The sequence below is a fragment of the Thermobia domestica genome, chromosome 9, assembly GCF_964235325.1.
Source record: "Thermobia domestica chromosome 9, izTheDome1.hap1.1, whole genome shotgun sequence".
In the NCBI taxonomy this organism is placed as follows: domain Eukaryota; kingdom Metazoa; phylum Arthropoda; class Insecta; order Zygentoma; family Lepismatidae; genus Thermobia; species Thermobia domestica.
Window position 1 is genome coordinate 6426899 of NC_137462.1, and position 17644 is coordinate 6444542.

A 17644-nucleotide genomic window follows, 5' to 3' on the forward strand; every position below is an offset into this window, starting at 1 on the left:
GGACAGTAGTACAGTACGGCAGAAAATGAAATTACTTCTTTGTAGTTACATGATAAGTGGTACTACGTTCTTACCGCTTTTGCAAAAAGCTTAAGATCGAAATTTTCAAGCTTTAAAAAAAGATATATTGATGTAATTTGGATTCCGAAGTTTTCGGATCCAGTGTAGGCTATTGAGTTTTCATTTGCAATGAAGGCGCGACCTTATCAACAGGAAGGAATTTTCTTTTCATACAAAGAAAATGTACAAGAGTTAAACATGCATTATACTATTTAATCTTTCATAATATAATCATTATTTGTACACTGTGTCACGATTCATCTGACTTCCTATTGAACCTATCCTATATTCGCAATATTAGATTGTTTTGAAATGTATAAATATGAAAAAAGAAAAAGTTGCATATATGATGGATCACTTTTGATGAACACCTCGTATGAACATCTTCACCGAGGGATTGTTTTTTTTCTATGTTCATAATGTTTTTATTTGACGTATATGGTAAAAACCTGTATTACACTCACAACAAAATTTTCACTACTGGTACACTTTGGGAAAACCTAACAACTTATGTTTTCAGTACTCGTACACACTTTTGGAGTCCATAACATGCAACATTATTACGATACGTGACCAAGAACCCTTCCTTCACCCATTGGAGTGCTGGCTGGTGGGTAGCCCTGGGTGTTCGGGGCTGTGCTTCTGCTTCTTCCGTTTCTTCTCCTTTTTTCTCCGCTTTCGCTCCTTTTCCTCGTCGTGCTTCTTTTGTTTTTTATGCTTCTTCTCGTGAGGCTCCTGCCCTAACTCTGCCCCCGGAGGATCTTGGCTAGGAGTGTCCCCTGCCTTATGTTTATGCTTTTTATGTTTGTTCTTGTGCTTCTTTTGTGGTGCTTGGTTAACATAGCGGTACTGCTCTGGAAGCTGAAAGAAAAAAAAGAAGAAAATGTTATCTTATTCATCAGCATTACATAACGACGAGTGGTACATATATCAGGTGTACTTTATTTATTAGTTAAAACATAAATAGAACCTACAAATCTTGTTTCTAGATATCAATGGCAGGGAATTCGTGTAATTATTCTGTTCAAAATCTTTTGTCGTCGCAAATTCTGTCGAGGAACTTGAAGCTTAAAATATATAACACGATAACCACGCCTGTTGTGTTGTATCGTTGTGAAACATGATTGCTTACACTGAGGAAAGAACGCAGATTTCAAGCATTTGAGAATAAAATCCTGAGACTAATATTCGGACCCATGAGGAACGGGAATGCGGAATAGCGGAAACTTCATAACAAAGAACTTCATAATTTATACTATTTACCAAACATTGTTAGGGTCATCGAATCTAAGAGGCTCAGGTGGGCAGGTCATGTAGCCAGAATGGAGAAAGTAGTAACGGTTTCAAAGTTTTGACTGGAAGTTTAATCAGAAAATGACCATTAGGAAGACCTAGGCGCAGATGGCAGGAGAATATTACGATGGATCTCACAGAAATAGGAATACAAAGTAGATACTGGACAGAAGTCAATGGAGAACTTTAGTGAACGCGGCACTGAACCCGAAGGTTCACAGGGCCATAGAGTTTGTTAGTTACACATCAAAGGCAGATACATACACAAGGTGTTAATGAATTAAACCAACAAACTATAAGAAGTTATTTCTCACATCAAAATAAGAAAGAAAGCTTGTGTAAGTGAAGAAAAATGCATAGTTTCGGAGTTAGTGTACTGCTCCACGTAACACATAGTCCGATCTAAGGAAGTGTGTCACTAGTTGTTCCATGCAACACTTAATGGTCAATTACATTATTAAAATAGCCCTAAAGAGTCATCACCAGATACGCGATTTGGAAAACACATCCCACTTTGGACTTCAGAAACAGTCGGCGACTTAAGTACGCGAGCCGAGAAAACTTGCAAAACAAGACCAAAAACGGTAAATGATTTCGAGGACCCCCCTCCCCCCCTTTAAAAAAAAATCAATTCAGCATCCTAAGAATACTGTATCTGCACGAATATAAACCACGTGCGAATGTAGGCAGCACTACTAAATTTACCAGAAAGTTGTGTGTTGCAGCTTTGGAAGTGTGTATCAGTCATCCATTCAAAGTTAGTATAAGACAATTCTATAGAAATTACATCATGAACAAAGAAACTTCGACGCCAGGGTCAGTTTGCAACGTGCATCTGTGTGAAAAGTGCGCCGTTAAATTTTTGCTGCTTGGCGGTCATTATCGGAAGAACTTACTATGAAAACTTTCAAAAAAACTGAAATTTCCAACAGTCTTGATGGGACTGAAGATGACCACCTTTGTGATAGTGACTGAGCAGCATTCTGGATCTAGCGAGCGTGAGGAATCAGATGCTGGTGATTCTGAGATGATGGGAAGTGATTGTGCTTGATTTGGGTGTGTAGAAACAAGCTGACGCAGATTTGCTCAACAAACTTGTTTCTTTTTTCAAGAACAGGCACTGTATTTAAATAAACCGCATACACTATATATATATATATATATATATATATATATATATATATATATATATATATATACACTATATACCAAAGATACGTATTCCTGTTAATATAAGTGTACAAATGATTTTTGTGCCAGTGTAAGGCGTTACCGGTACCCAATAAAGGTGGCAATTTTTGCGAACAAATTAAGTTTCTCTCCTATTTTCTTAAGTTTTTGATGGTTTACAGAAGTAACTTATAATGGTATTAATTTCCACCCACAAGATACGTGTACATGTCATTTTGAAATTGACGATTTATTATCTGAGGAAAAAAAAAATCTCGATTATAGACAGTCCAATGATTTTTCAACGCAAAATTTAGAAAAAAAAAAAAAGTGCGGCCAATATTTGAGCAAATACGGTAGATTCCACTTCCAACGTTAACCCTCTGTTTAAACTGAAAGAGGTAGAAACCAATTTCCGGTTTCAATGTTCATCGCTATAGAACAAAAATGGTAATAAATAGCGACAAGTATTCTCTGCAATCAATTCAGCATCTTAAGAGAACATTCCATCACAACTCGAAACACACTACGGAAACCGAAAGTGGTTCAAAATTATTAGCACTTTTTGTTTCTATATTTATTTTCAGAGGAAAAACAGAGATACCAAGAAATTGTTTCTTACAATCGATTCAGCGTCCCAAGATTAAGTCCCACACCTTCTCCGTTAACCCTCTATTTAAACAGGAAATTGTAGAAATCAACCGCTTCCGGTTTTAATCTTGGATCACCACAAGGAAACAATCTAATCAGTTCAGCCTCTCAAGAGAATATATCACCACCTGCAACTCTACCGAAACCGGAAGTGATTAAATTTACTAGTATTTCCGGTTTCAATACTGATTTTCATATAGAGGAAAAGCAGTAAGGGATATCGAAAAACGGTTTTTAACGTCCCAAGAATGAGTTTTGTTTCAACTTTTATATGTCTGTTGACAAGGGAAGTAGTGAAAATCTACAATTTTTCAATACAACACTGATTACATAATGAATAACATGGAAATAGTCAGCGACAAGCAGTCTTTTGATACAATTCAGTTAATATATATATATATATATATATATATATATATATATATATATATATATATATATATATATATATATATATATATATATATATATATATATATGTGTGTGTGTGTGTATTACTTCACCTTTGTTTTTATTCCTTTATTGAAACTGAAGTGACAGTCATTAAATACCACACACAGAATAAATACAATAAGAGATTCTATTTTATTTTTATGGATTCAGTGTTCGAAGAATAGTTTCTAATTATTACTCTATTGTAACCAGTAATTCTGGATGTACTATTTGACGTTTGTGCATTGAATTCACATAGTTCGAGTACGAAATTCACATGTTCTTAATTTAATTTACAAAAAAACTGCTGTCCTAAATGAACTGCTGCTCAGCCTTCTATATTAGCGGAACTCTAACCCCCCTTTCGATAAACCTTCGCTCCCCTGATGTCTTGCCGCTCCAACCGCTCAATTTGATTGCCCCCCCCCCCCCCACTAAACTCTGTATTTCGTAGCCTAGCTATGTTGTCACGTGACAATGCATTCCAGGATGGTATGTCGCAGGTTCTTTCCTTTTCTTTCTTTTTTTTATTACCTAGTTCCACTCTCAGTTTGATAAAGCGTAAATACAATGAGAAAGAAAAACCCTCACCTCCCTTGAAAAAAATATCATCTGCAGTTGGTTCTGTTTGAAGGACAGTGCAAATCGTTATCTGAAAATTCTTACCTTGATTACAAAAAAACCCGGCTCATAGTGGTCTGGTCTCTTATAAATATTTGAAAAGTGACCAAAAGCACACGAAAAAGTGACCAAAATCTCATCATGACCCTTTTTTCCTTTGTCAATTTCTCCATCACCTCTCTCTTTATTGTTTTGTTTCATCTTTTCTTCTTTACTTCTTCTTTTTGAGCTTCCTCCTTTCTTAGGCTTTCTAAGTATGCTTTGTAGTTACGGTAAGCAGGCTTAGCAGATGTAAGAAGCTTCTGAGTAAGTGGAACCAGTTCTGGCCTATTTCCGAATTTCTTCATCCCAGACACTATATTTAACTTAGCATTGAGAGTTCTCAAAGCCATGAAATATTCAAATTCATCGCCTACTCTTAAGAAGAACAAACAAGACGACGACGAACATGATGAACATGATGAACCCCACACAACGTTGAGCGGAGCGTTAAATATTACGAGAGAAAATTAAAAGGCTATTATGATAGAAGAAAGAATAGACACAGAAGGATTCTCAACCCCACCTTGAGAGCTTAAGCATCCACCAACCATCCACTGAGCTTTAGAAAGAATAAAAGCTGACTGTTTCACATGTGGCAGCAAATACTGAAGCTTTCAGAAGAGTAATGAGTAAGAAGTTTCTGCCTTTTTCCATTTATTTTTACATTTTTCTTAGAAACCTGCCAATGCAAAACATAAATCACACGAAAAAGTCACTTTACCTCCCCAAAAAAGTAACTTTTAGTTAAAAAAAAAAAAAAAAAATTGCTATGAGCCTTGAAAAAAAAAATGCACTTTTAGCTTATTCAAAGGAATTTTTCAGACATGACTACATCACCAAATTTCTCTTTGTTTCAAACCCGACTGGACACCACGGATTTCTACAACATACTGAGTTCACCCACTCTATCCATTGTGGTTTACGTCATTAGCACTAAATGGCAAATGCTTTCTAACACTACAAGTATCTTCCTTGAGAGAAAGATTTCTAATAAAGCGTTCATCTTAAAAGCTGATAAAATATTGTTTTCTGACAACAATTAGCGGTCATCAATGAGGAGTAGGGGGTAGTGGGTGCAAAGACGCGTTGATACCGAAATAATCCTATTCCACTAAAAACGGTCATAAGAGGTAGTTAGTTTAAAAAGGTTTTTTATTTAATTATTTTAATCTTCAATAATTTTGTAAACTATTTCCAACACCTTCAGACGTCACTAAATAATAATAATAATAATAATAATAATAATAATAATAATAATAATAATAATAAGTGGAAGAAGAAGAAGAATGAGAAGTTTTAATTTAGGATGATAGAAAATCAGAATCGCATGAAACAGAAAACCTGAGCAAAGAAACCCTATGTAAGGATATTAATGAGAGGCGATGAAATGCGCCTTATACTTACTGGTCCTGGATGAAGTCTGAAGCCAGCTAACTGAACACTTGTCAGCAGCGCCAATTCCTTGCCTCCGATCGGTGGCTTCTCAATCACGGAGCGAAGTGAACTGTAAATAAAACATACACAAATTAATGAACTTCTTTATTATGAAATACTTCTATAATCAAAGCATCTTGTACTTTTTTTTTTTTTTTTTTTTCATTTTCCGTAAGTAGAAGCTTTGCTTTGTGTATAATTACATACACACTAATTGGTTGCTGAGTAAAACTATATATTTTCATTAAAAATTAAATATGTGTTACAGTTTCACGAACTAACTCTTTGGCTTCATCACACACTATGAGATACAGGATAACTGTACAATCTTTATACTGTGTATATATATATATATACACTGTGTACAGTATAAAGATTGTCCAGTTATCCTGTATCTCATAGTGTGTGATGAAGCCAAAGAGTTAGTTCGTGAAACTGTAACACATATTTAATTTTTAACGAAAATATATGGTTTTACTCAGCAAACAATTAGTGTGTAAATATGGAAGTTTTTCAACATAAAATCTTCGTACTAAATCTACAATTAACATTTCTAGATCAATCTTTTCTTATACAGATTATACTTTCTGTGCACAGTCACTTTATTCCTCATCTAGGACTAGAAGTTTGAACTTCCGCTACTCAATCATCATCGCTGACTTCATGGCATTTTACGAGATGTCACTTCGATCACAGTTTCGATTGTATTGTGTTTTGTTTTGCCCCTGGAGATTATTATCGAATTCGATCAATTTCCTGTGGAACACATTTAATGGTATGGGAAATCCAGAGAAATAGCATAGCTATTTTGTTTTCTACAATTTGTGGTGACGGTATTCAAATGTTTGCTGAGTGAAAAAAGGGCACTCATTAAGTTTGTGATTCGGGACGCCGGAGAAGCTTGAAAAAAACTGGCGAAATAAACACGTATGGAACCCAGTTCTGGTTAATATTTGCAACACTGCAACCTTGCGCAACAATCAGTTTTTTCAAGTAAAATTATTATTAGCAACAGTAATAAGGAAGTGAGGAAAGTTGCTTCCGATCATTCTCATACACACACACACATCTTACGTAACATACTTTTGCACTTCTGTAATTGTAAATTCACTAAACTATTCAAAAAGAAGTAAATAATTATTACAGTGACACTTATTTCTACTGTGTTACAACGAGTTTACAAGCAGATTCTGTAGCAGGGAGCGAATGTTATGTCTGCTTTCTCCTACCCTAAAAGTTAAAGATTTTGGTCGTTCCAATGCTTAAGCATCGCGGCAAAGTTTCGAAAGGGCGAGAAGCTTTAGCACTAGATAGAATTACTGAAACATATGGAATTCACTTAATATATTCATGTTTTTCAAAGAGAAGAACGGTACACACGTGACTAAGCTGAAGATTAACCAATATAATGGCACATTTTTTACATGTGATCGAGCTTCAAACTAAGAAGAAAAATACTCGTAAGTAGTGAAGTATACAACAAATGAAAGTAAATACGCATTTATAAGTTTAATTATTTCCTTATATTGGCAGTGTATAGTTCATGTAGTCATTTGAAAGCAGAATATTAATAAGCCAGTATTTAGAATTATATTACAAGAACTATTGTGCTGCCAAAATGTCTTGAGCCGTAGCAAAAATGCGAACTAACACTCACACCCTCACACACCCACGCGTTGAGCCAATGAGGGTTCAGCTGTTGCTAAGCGAGAGAAAGCGAGTGGAATACCTTCAGCCGATAGCAGCGCTTGCAATGGAAGACTAGGGATCAAGTCAATCTGGCATATCTTTAGTAATATGTTTCTGTAATGACGAATCTTTCATTAACAACGTAATGCCATGCAGCGCTTACCTCTGTTGCGAGGCATTCTTGTTCGATCCCAGGTCAAGTAAGTTTTTGGTAGACAATATCGTGTCCGTTGGCTTTCTCGGGTTCTCTTTCCTTCTACATTTTCATTCCACCAATTCTTGCACAATCGTTCACTTTCATTATTAATCTGTCTCCCTTAGCCTAAATGGGGACGCTCAACTACAAATTTCATTTCATTTTCATTATAAAGTAATGCCACTTGAAGAAATTTGTTTGAGCAATTTCAAGAGAGCACACCATTTTAAACTTTGAAAGGGACATTAATGTGATAAAAGATCAAACTGATGACAGGACCAGGGAAGCCGAATTATGTACAAAGGAAGAAACAAGAAAGAGGAATAACTGTACGGAATGAAAAGAGAAGAACGTGATGTTACAGTTTGCGAATCTTAAAGTTGAGTTTAAATTCAGAGAATTCCACGGTGGCAATAATGCTTGCAACAAATATGCGAGTCAAAATTTTACTTTTTCCCTTATTTTTATTCCGGCAACACTCGGTATCATAATTCACTGGCCGCCACTGATCACTAACAAATTTCTACAATTTTAGATTTGAATATACGAATAAAGGTCAGGTCAAGATGTAACTTAATCCTGGAACTTTGAATCCATATCAAAAAGCTATGTCGTGTTTATTTCTTACCCATTTTGCTCTGTGGAGATCAATACTGAATCAAAGAGAAAATCGTCAGATGGCAACTATTCATCTAAGGTACCCAATATTGCCACCAAAGTATTCCATTATACAAATGACAAATAACACACATTGGGTCTGAAAGGGTTAATACAATGCCCGAAATCAAATTCTGATGGCAGGTCGATAGAATCATAAATAAGGAACTTCGGTTGGTTGGAGACAGATCTTTGGGTAAATGCAGACAATAGCTGGACGACAGTTTGATCTTCGTCCTAATTGGACTACATTCGTACAGAACAGGAATTGGGATCTACTGATTTGGAGAGGGGGGGAGCAACCTTTAGGTTTCTAACTACAAAATAAGTGACTGCTGTGGTATTATCGAATAATGGGTTTTAGTTTCTACGGCGGCTAACTGTAGCCATACATAAGGATCTTGCAAAGTATTTTTTATCTTTCCCTGATTTCCAGGTGCCAGATCAACCTGCAGCATTTAATGAGATAATGGTACTCTAATGAAGAATGTCTGTAAGATCTAAATAAAGGCTTGGTTAATACAGCAGGCGTTCTTCAATTCGGCACTAATGGACCACGGGTGTGCCGAATTGTTGAACGTCAACAGTTTTAACGGGAATATCAAAAATAAATCATTCTAGATAAAAATATAAATGATTAAAACGTGTGTTTCATTGAGTTATGCACATTTTGAACCTGTACAAAACTATATAAATACCATATGCGCAAAGTATTTCGCCATTCTAGCAACTGCGGGATTTAAAATAATATTCTTATTTCTAACGCAACAAAGCCCAAAATAAAATACCAACACTCTGGATTAATTTAATTTAATATTCTTGTATTAATAAAAAATACAGTACGAGAACAAAAAATGAAATGAAATCTTTGAGTTTTACGTCCTACGGTTATGCCGGTTAGGCTAAAGGAGACGGTGATTATGAGAAATAAGTGAAATGAAGAAAGTGGGAGGAAACGGGAGAACCCCGAGCACGGTGTTCATCCACCACAAAGTCCACACGGCGCAAGCTGGTATTGAACCACGAACCCCAAGCACATGAGGTGAACGCTCTACTACTGAGCCACCGCGCCTCAAGTACGAAAGCAAAATTAACAGACTACAATGACATTTCAAACCATTTGTAAGAAACTGCTCTATGGAAGAAAGAAAAAAAAAACCGCATGAGCGTTATTGTTTAAAAGTGTCCCTGATATCACGGTGCTTTCATCATTCATATCTTGTCTTCAAAAAATTGTTACGGATCATACACAAATTTATAAGTTCTACCGAGCTGTAGCTTTTGATAGAATCCACCCAAGAAAAGAAAGAAAAAAATCGAGTACCCCGATCATAGAACGAGACCAACCATAGAATGCCGATTTACAGAGCGGCCATGTAACAATGCACAAAAACATGTACACTGACCACAGAATGTCTATTTAAGCTTAAAAAAATAAATAAATAAATAAAATAATTTTTTTTAAAAAAGTCACCCTACTCCCCAACGAGCATACTAGGAGTTTTAGGAAAGTTTCAACATTACTCCTTAAACCCATTTCAAAGAAAATGATACAGGATTCTTAAAGAACGCAGTAAAAAGAAAAGCACAACTTTAATGATACCTCTAATTTTTTTTCTAAGTTCCATAACAATAGGTATTGTAAAAATGTTTCACTTTTGCATATGCAAATATTTCAAGGTATGACAATATTATTTTGTTGGGACCGCGGGAGGGGAAGATATCGCTACCCAGGGCAATTCTCTAACCTTTTTTTTTTTTTTTGGTTTGTTTGTTTGCTCAATAACGGCACTAAGAGTAATAATTACTGGTTTAAAATGATCACAACAAGTTTTCTTACAAATCTGTTAAATGAAAAAGAAAAAATGTAAAAAATATTAAAATGTACAAGAAACGCTAAATAGTATTACCAAGTAACATAATTACTTAGACTAACTGCTTCAAACATGCTTCATTTGGCTCCTGCATTTGAATTATCAGCTTACCTCAACAAATAAGCAAATAAAAATAAACATAATTAAATAAAAATAATTTCATAAGTAAAATCCTCAATTCATTCTGATTTAAGTAAGCTTAAGTACCATTTTCCCTTTTTTCATATTATTTCGTTTTCTAGGATTTCCCTGACTTCAAGATTTGTAAGAATCCTGCATAAAGTAATTAGTAAGCATAATGTATATCTCAAACCTGTTATCCTGATGTCCTGGTGTGTCAATGACCCCTGGAAGATTTGGAAGAAACGAGGACAACTGCTCTTTCACTTTCTTGCCACTGAATTTGCTGTACGTATGCTCCAAGCCATGGAACGCCATCAAATTTGTGGCCCCCGTTAGGTCACTCTCGGCTGAAAGAAATAAAGAAAAGAAAAAAAATGTAGCAATAACACCTTAACACAGTAAATCCCTGTAATATTGAAAAACATCTTTTAACAACAAAAATTAACGCATGCTCTTGGAAAATTAGGCACAGGCTATACCACCTGGTATTTTAAAGGACTCACATTAAGAAACAGAGCCCTCCCAGCTGTCTATGGGTAGCGTGTGTGGCTTTGGTGCACGTAGTGTCTGGTTGTATTCAAAGTGACTGAGCACTAAAAAATTAATTCTACCATTATTCAGTTCCTTTAGTCGAAACGGCATAGCCATGGGACGTTAAACTAAAATTTCACTTCGCCAAGTCTTTCCTTTAGGCATTTCACTCATTATTGATTCGTTCATTCGATTCTTTGATTCAGTGATTTGATTGCGTTTTTCGCAACAAATCTGTTCCGTTCGATACGTTATTGCAATCGTTCATATAGTATGTGCAATTATGGTGTTTAGAATTCGGTGATGTCACAGAGTTGTTACCTGCTTAATCTCTTGTTCGGCGGGCTATTCAAGGTATACGTGTGTGTGTTGCCAATGTTGGTGTCAAGTGCGTTCAAATGTTATTTACTGATGAAATATGTAACTGAAAACTATCCCGTCTAGCAACTAAAATACGGAATACGGAAACCAGTAGTAACAAATTATGTTTTAGTGGAGGTGATCAAAAGTTAAAGAAACAACAATGTGGTCTTCGACATGCGACGAAAGATGTATGTGGAGACTGTTAATAGGCACACGGAGTGGGTGCTGGGTGCTATTCGTGGGTCATCTTTAACCGTAGAAGTAGATAAGACACTGTTTGGCCATAGGAAATGCAATGTGGGAAGAGTGAAAAGGAAAGTCTGGATGTCGTTTTTCTTGGTGAATGGCCTGGTACCAAAAATGCGAAAAATTCACTAAATGTGATTTCAAGACATATGAATGTTAACTCCATTATCATTACAGACTGCACAACGGTATGTTGTATTCTTTATTGTATACTTGTACTCTCTTCGAGCAATAGTTGGTTTACAAATAAGTAGAAGCCAGTTTATATTATAGAGGAAGAAAAAGAAGAAAAATAATGTGTATTTCAAATATATAATTGAATGTTGTTACGAAGAACGACGAACTGAAGGTTGTGATAGTAACAAACAAACAAGATATAATGTAATGTAATGCCATACACTCGCTGTGATGTTGTATGTGTGTTAATGTTTTGGATTCCGCTTTAAGCTTATAAGACCCCTTCCAGCATAACCCTGTTGATGCATAATAACAGCAGGGCGGAACAAACTTATTTCTGTCCATATGTAATATAAATACATAGAGCAAATTATTTAAACAAACAAACAAACAAAAAACAAAAAACAAAACAAAAAAAAAAAACGTTTAAACCAAACCAGTTTTTTTGTTTTTTCACTAAAAGCCATGGTTTTTGCCAACCCTGATCTTCACTGAAATTAATGAGAGTCCTGGTGTCCAGGAAAAAAAAAAAGGGCGTTAACTTTACAATACACGTTCCACTTGCGCATTATAAGTACGACCGCTTTACAGGAATACAGTACAGCAAGGCAGGGATAACGAGAGTAGAGTAGAGTAGGGAAGTTTGGAACCATTTTCTTAAAACTAACCAAGTACATCATCTCGCATCTCCGAAAGAACCTCAACTGCAGGGTCAATGTAATATTTACTCTCAAAAAGGTTTTGTTTTCTTTTACACAATATGGTAACAAAAAAAAAAAAAAAAAAAAAAAAAAGTAAATCTGGTATAAAAGACTACAAAAGACTAGCACAATATAATGAAGGGGAATTATTGTCCACACTGCCACAGTCGAATGATCTTGCGTGCTTTCACTTAATCTCGTAGTTTCCGGTCCCAACACAAAGAATTCAACCGCACGTAATGAAAGTGCGAAGTCGCGACTAGAGCAAGCTTTATTTGTTTTATTCATGAAGACACTAATTTGTAGCCAAAATGTTAGCCTGGAATATCGCCAGTCACTGCGCCTTCGGTGTACTATCTTTCTATGTTACACATCATGAAAATCTTACACACATACATACACAAACACACACAAAATGCAGTCATAAGAACCATGCTGAATTTTTGTAGAATGAAAATGAAATCAGTGCTAAGTGCCAAAAAGGGAAAAGTTCGGTTTAATGTAAAAATGTGCCTAACACTACTCAGTGAAAAACTGGCTCTCTAGTATTCACTGTGGGAGTAGTTCAAATAATCCCCAAAAGAATGCGCGTTCCTATACGTTCCATCAGTTCTGAAGTAACATCTCAGCTGTTTACTCAATATTTTTGGGGTATGTTTAGTACAAGCAGTCCAGAAGCACGTAAAAACACAAAATTTACATGAGAAATGAGTGATACAAGTACTTAGACGTAACATAACATAACCAAATCTAACCTAACCTAACATAAACTAACGTAAGCTAACCTGAACTAACCTAAACGTAATATTAGTAGAAATACGCGAAATTCTATCATTTTTTGGAAAATTATGCGGGACTCCTACACTAATATAACATAAACTAAACTAACCTAACGTAACCTAAACTAGCCTAACCTAACTTAAACTACCCAACCCTATCCTAAACTAACCGAATGTGAACAGAAATTACCAAAATTGTAACATTTTTTAGAGAAAAGAGCTGGACCCCTTCTGCTAAACATAGGCCATATTTTTTTCTTTTTGGAACTTAGCACGAATTTTATATTTAGTCTACTTTGTTCAAAGCTACATCAATATTTGAGGTAACTGAAATCTTTAACGTATCATAATTATATAGTATGTTAAAGGGTAAAGGAGAAGCATGAGTAATGAGAGTAAATAATTATGAAAATTTTGTGGAACAGAAAAGTGGTATGAAACGCGAGAAAACCAACAAACCACAATGTCGTCCACAATAAGCCCCTATGGTTTGGAATCAACCCCAGAACCTTTCACATAGAAGTGTCCTCCTACAACGATGGGCAACCGCGGCTGCCTGTGAGAATTTGATTTGTTCCTCGTGTAAGAGTTTGATGGAAGACACACAGGTTCAGGATTTAACAGGACATCAAACGTGTACAGGCACATGTTACTTGAAATCATTGACAAAATATCATGGGAAAAGTCCACACACTGTGAATTTTGAGCGCAGTGCTTGTATTCAAGTAAACTACATGGTAATGACATTTGCATAAATACCTTAAGCCTTGCCTTTTCCTTTCTTTCTTTCTAATAAAGCTTTTCTGAACAGATTTTCCAAACTTGCGCCCCTATATGATTCATCTGCTTACGGTGTAAAACTATATGTAAGATCACATTGGTCTACCTTAAGTTACCCATTGCACTAGTAACAAGATTTTCTTTGTAAAGAAAATATACTTACTCGGAGGCTCCTTCATCAAGTAGAAGGGTCCACTATGAACAATGGACGGATTTTTTCCCAGTGAGATCGTCGTCTTTAGTGTTCCCGTAGAATCTTGGCGAGAAACGACAGGGGATCGGGCCCCTCTTGGTGATGATTTTGGCGAATACTGCTCAACTTTACGAAACTGATCAGCCATCATCCCTCATCCTCTCCTAATTAAACATTCTTCAGAGAAAAAATTCCATTGAGATATTTAACACTTTCATTCACAAGAATAATAAACAGTTAATTTAATTTTTACAAAATTGGTTACTTTGACAGCAACTGGTCCGAGCTTCTCGCCAGATAGTACTCACACTTGGCACCACAACACAGTAGAAAATTGAACATTGTCTATTATATGTTCAACTTTACAAACTGAGCAGGCTTCGGGTGCAAGATAATTCTCCAAATGGATGTCTCAAACGGAAAAGTAGAAGCTAGCTTACGTTCCAGATCCAGACCAATAAATTATTACACAAATCTCTCTTCCCATCTCCGCTTGTACCTGCTCACTACTCTTCTCTCTCCTTCTCTGTGGACAGCGTTGCCAGATTGGGTAGATCAGCCGTAAAATATCCCTAAAAATTCATGAAGGGATATTCAACATGCGGCCCGCACATTTTTCAAAATTTAAATACTTAACATAAAAACAGAGGCGTCAGAAGGGGGAATGGGAGGACGTATGTATAATTTATAGAGAAGATTAAGTTTAAGAATACCACTTGAAATTGTTGTTCAAAAATCTAGTATGTCGAGGGGAACATAATAATATGTCACGTCTTATAACTTGTGCTTGTGTTTATAATATGTTTGGAAAAGAAACAAACATTCACTCTCTCTCTCTCTTTGTTTTGATACTCCAAAAAAGATGTCCAAAAGTTGAAGATACCCTTACTATGTGCAGGCTCATTTATAATTAAACCACTTGCATACTTTCCTATAGCTCGATCATCCCCGAGCAACATATCGCAAGAAATATTCGTTGGAAAATTATAATTCTTCGTCTAATTTCTTTCTGGGGGGACGGTAGCTCAGTGATACAGCGCTTATCTCTGGTGCGTGGGGTCCCTAGTTCGAACCCCAATCAAGTAAGTTTGTGATGGACAACACCGTGTCTGGGTTTTCTCAAGGTACCGTAAACTGGATATACTTTGACCCATTTTTCTTAATTTTCAAAATTCCTTTTCTAACATCTCGTAAGATTAGGGAGATAATTTAATTATATTTCTCCTTGTTAAAAAGCAATCCTTTGGCTTTCTTTTGAAAGCAGTAAACACTCAGTGTGACCAAGAATGATGATTATAGTTCCAATTTTTTAATGCCATGCAAGATTTTTCATGATTGGGGTAACTTTAGCTCATATGTCAAAATGACTAATTAACAGTAGTTGTTTGTGGTCTGTACAAGCACCAGTTTCAATGTTGCAATATCAAAGGTACGTACGTACGCGCAAGTTTTCCCCTCCCCCAGCATTCTTGAGTCTTTCCAAAAAATATTCAGGAAATATGAAAGGGAAAGTCTTTTAAGCTCTATTTGTATATTATTGATTTAATTATTTCTCAAATATTGATTTAATATATAAGCTATTTCTTTTTTTCAAACAACCACTATCAATGTACGTTTATACACTATTTATATACAAACTTCTTCACTTATGTCATTGAACAAGAGATAAATCGAATATATAGCATGTGCTGTAAGCCATGAATGATGGCGTTAACCCGAAGAGAAGAAAAAAAGCAAGAAAATTACATGCACGCAGTTAAACAAAATTATTTAATTCTATAAACTATACAGTACTTTAAAATGGAAGGTCTTTCTTCGTTATTTTCGAGCTTCAAATTTTTCTGTGACTTCATTGAAATCTGAAATGCTGCTCGCCAAGTTTTTCTGAATAGAAAGCATCGCTACCGCAAATATTTTCCGCTTTATTTCCGCTTCAGGGTCCAGAAACGCCTCTCTCCTCAGACAATTTGCATTTTGTTAGTATTTCTTTGTATAAATATACGGTACAAAAAGTCCATTTTCAGAAACCACGGATTTTTGTCTGCTGTTCTAGTATAAAGAAGCATGAAATCTAAGATGTTTTCCTTCGAAAATGAAAAAAAGTTCAACATTCCAGCAAATTAGGCTTAAGAAGACAGATGAGTATTGGAAGTGAATGATTTGATATTAATTTTTTATGCTCTCCGCCGGAAATTGAACACGGGATCATGTGCACGAAAGACACAGAGCTAGGAATTAGACCAGTGGTAAGACATTTTCTTCTTCAAGACTCGATCGACCCCTCCCCCCCAGAGTAGAATATTTCTTTAATAAAACTAATCCCAAGAATTTTCACATTTGTATATAAATGTTAAGTAAAATCTATTGACTTCGAACGACCGCCCAAACTTTCAGCCTGGATCCGTCTCTACTACACCAGACTTACATTTGTTCTTTGCGAGTATGTGTTTTGTAAATAACGTCTTTCTTCCAAGCGTCTGTATCTCTCTCACCCTATCACTTGAGTCAAGCGCTGCTAAGCGGAGGAATTCCTAACTATTACAGAAGCTGACCAGTTGCATAAAAAGGTGCCACTGCAAGTGGGTAATACGGGAAGATAGGTGCGATGCAAGAATAAATCCGCTTCCCCATGTTAAAAGATAGGAGCCCGCTGCCATATATTCAATGTTACTGCTTCTAGTGGCAACGCTCGCTGCCACTGAAAATGTAAATCTCTCTCTTTCTTTTAGTTGTTTAACTGATTTTTTAAAGAAATGCATCAATACTGTTTTGCGCTCAAGGGAAAAGATTTATTTTTTACTGATACCCTACTTTAATACTTAAAAATATTTTTAGTTTTAAAAAAATATCCGGTTGCACAACCATGCAACATATAGTACCAGCCGCCACTGCTAATTAATACACGAAAGTATTATTGTGGCACGAGAGAAGAGAAGCAGAAGAGAAGAACAGTGTATTATATACACATTGGTGAAATTGTCGATGTTTTTACTCAATTTCAATAGAACCAAAAATATCGTCTGATGAAAATATTTGTATTCTTCTTGGGTGAATATGAAACATCTTTAAAAGAGCGCTACAAATTTCTGAATACTTAACTTAAAATACCGATATTACAAACATAGGGATGAAATTACTTTGTTCAGTTTAGAGAAAAACAAAAATATCGTTCAATAAAAATCTCTCTAAGTGGATGTATACTTAACATCCGAACATAAGAGCACCATATTCTTCATTGCGGTAGAGTACTTTACCGGTACCATACTGATCAGTTTTAGGAAGAAAATTCTTGCAATTCAAGCATTGTATAATATCCTCTTTTACAAGCTAGTGGGGGGTTAATCTTCCTTATTACATTGCACCATTTGTACACCATTTCATCTTTAATATTGGGCCATTACCAAGACAGAAAATACGCGGTAATGTTGCCCACAAAATTGGGCTAACGTTACCCCACGCAATTAAGCGCTTAATGGTTTGTATGTAATTGAACAAACATTTAAGGGCTTAACTTATTAATATTCGTTAATGAACATGTTTTTGTATTCTACTTACTTGTGCATTCAGGATATGTCACTTTAATGCAATGAACAAAAGTTGTGGAACTTGAAATATGATAAATGTTTACTAGC

General features: G+C 35.6%; 1 protein-coding gene across 1 annotated transcript; it reads right to left on the reverse strand.

Moving 5' to 3' along the window:
* Window positions 1–252: 252 nt before the first annotated feature.
* Window positions 253–14546, reverse strand: MED19 (mediator complex subunit 19). The gene is made up of 4 exons (XM_081770525.1): window positions 13983–14546; window positions 10433–10589; window positions 5674–5773; window positions 253–921 (listed from the first exon to the last, which is right to left on the reverse strand). Exons 1-4 carry the CDS (start codon window positions 14161–14163, stop codon window positions 649–651), a joined length of 711 nt encoding a protein of 236 aa, XP_081626651.1. The 5' UTR covers window positions 14164–14546; the 3' UTR covers window positions 253–648.
* Between the last annotated feature and the right edge of the window lie 3098 nt (window positions 14547–17644).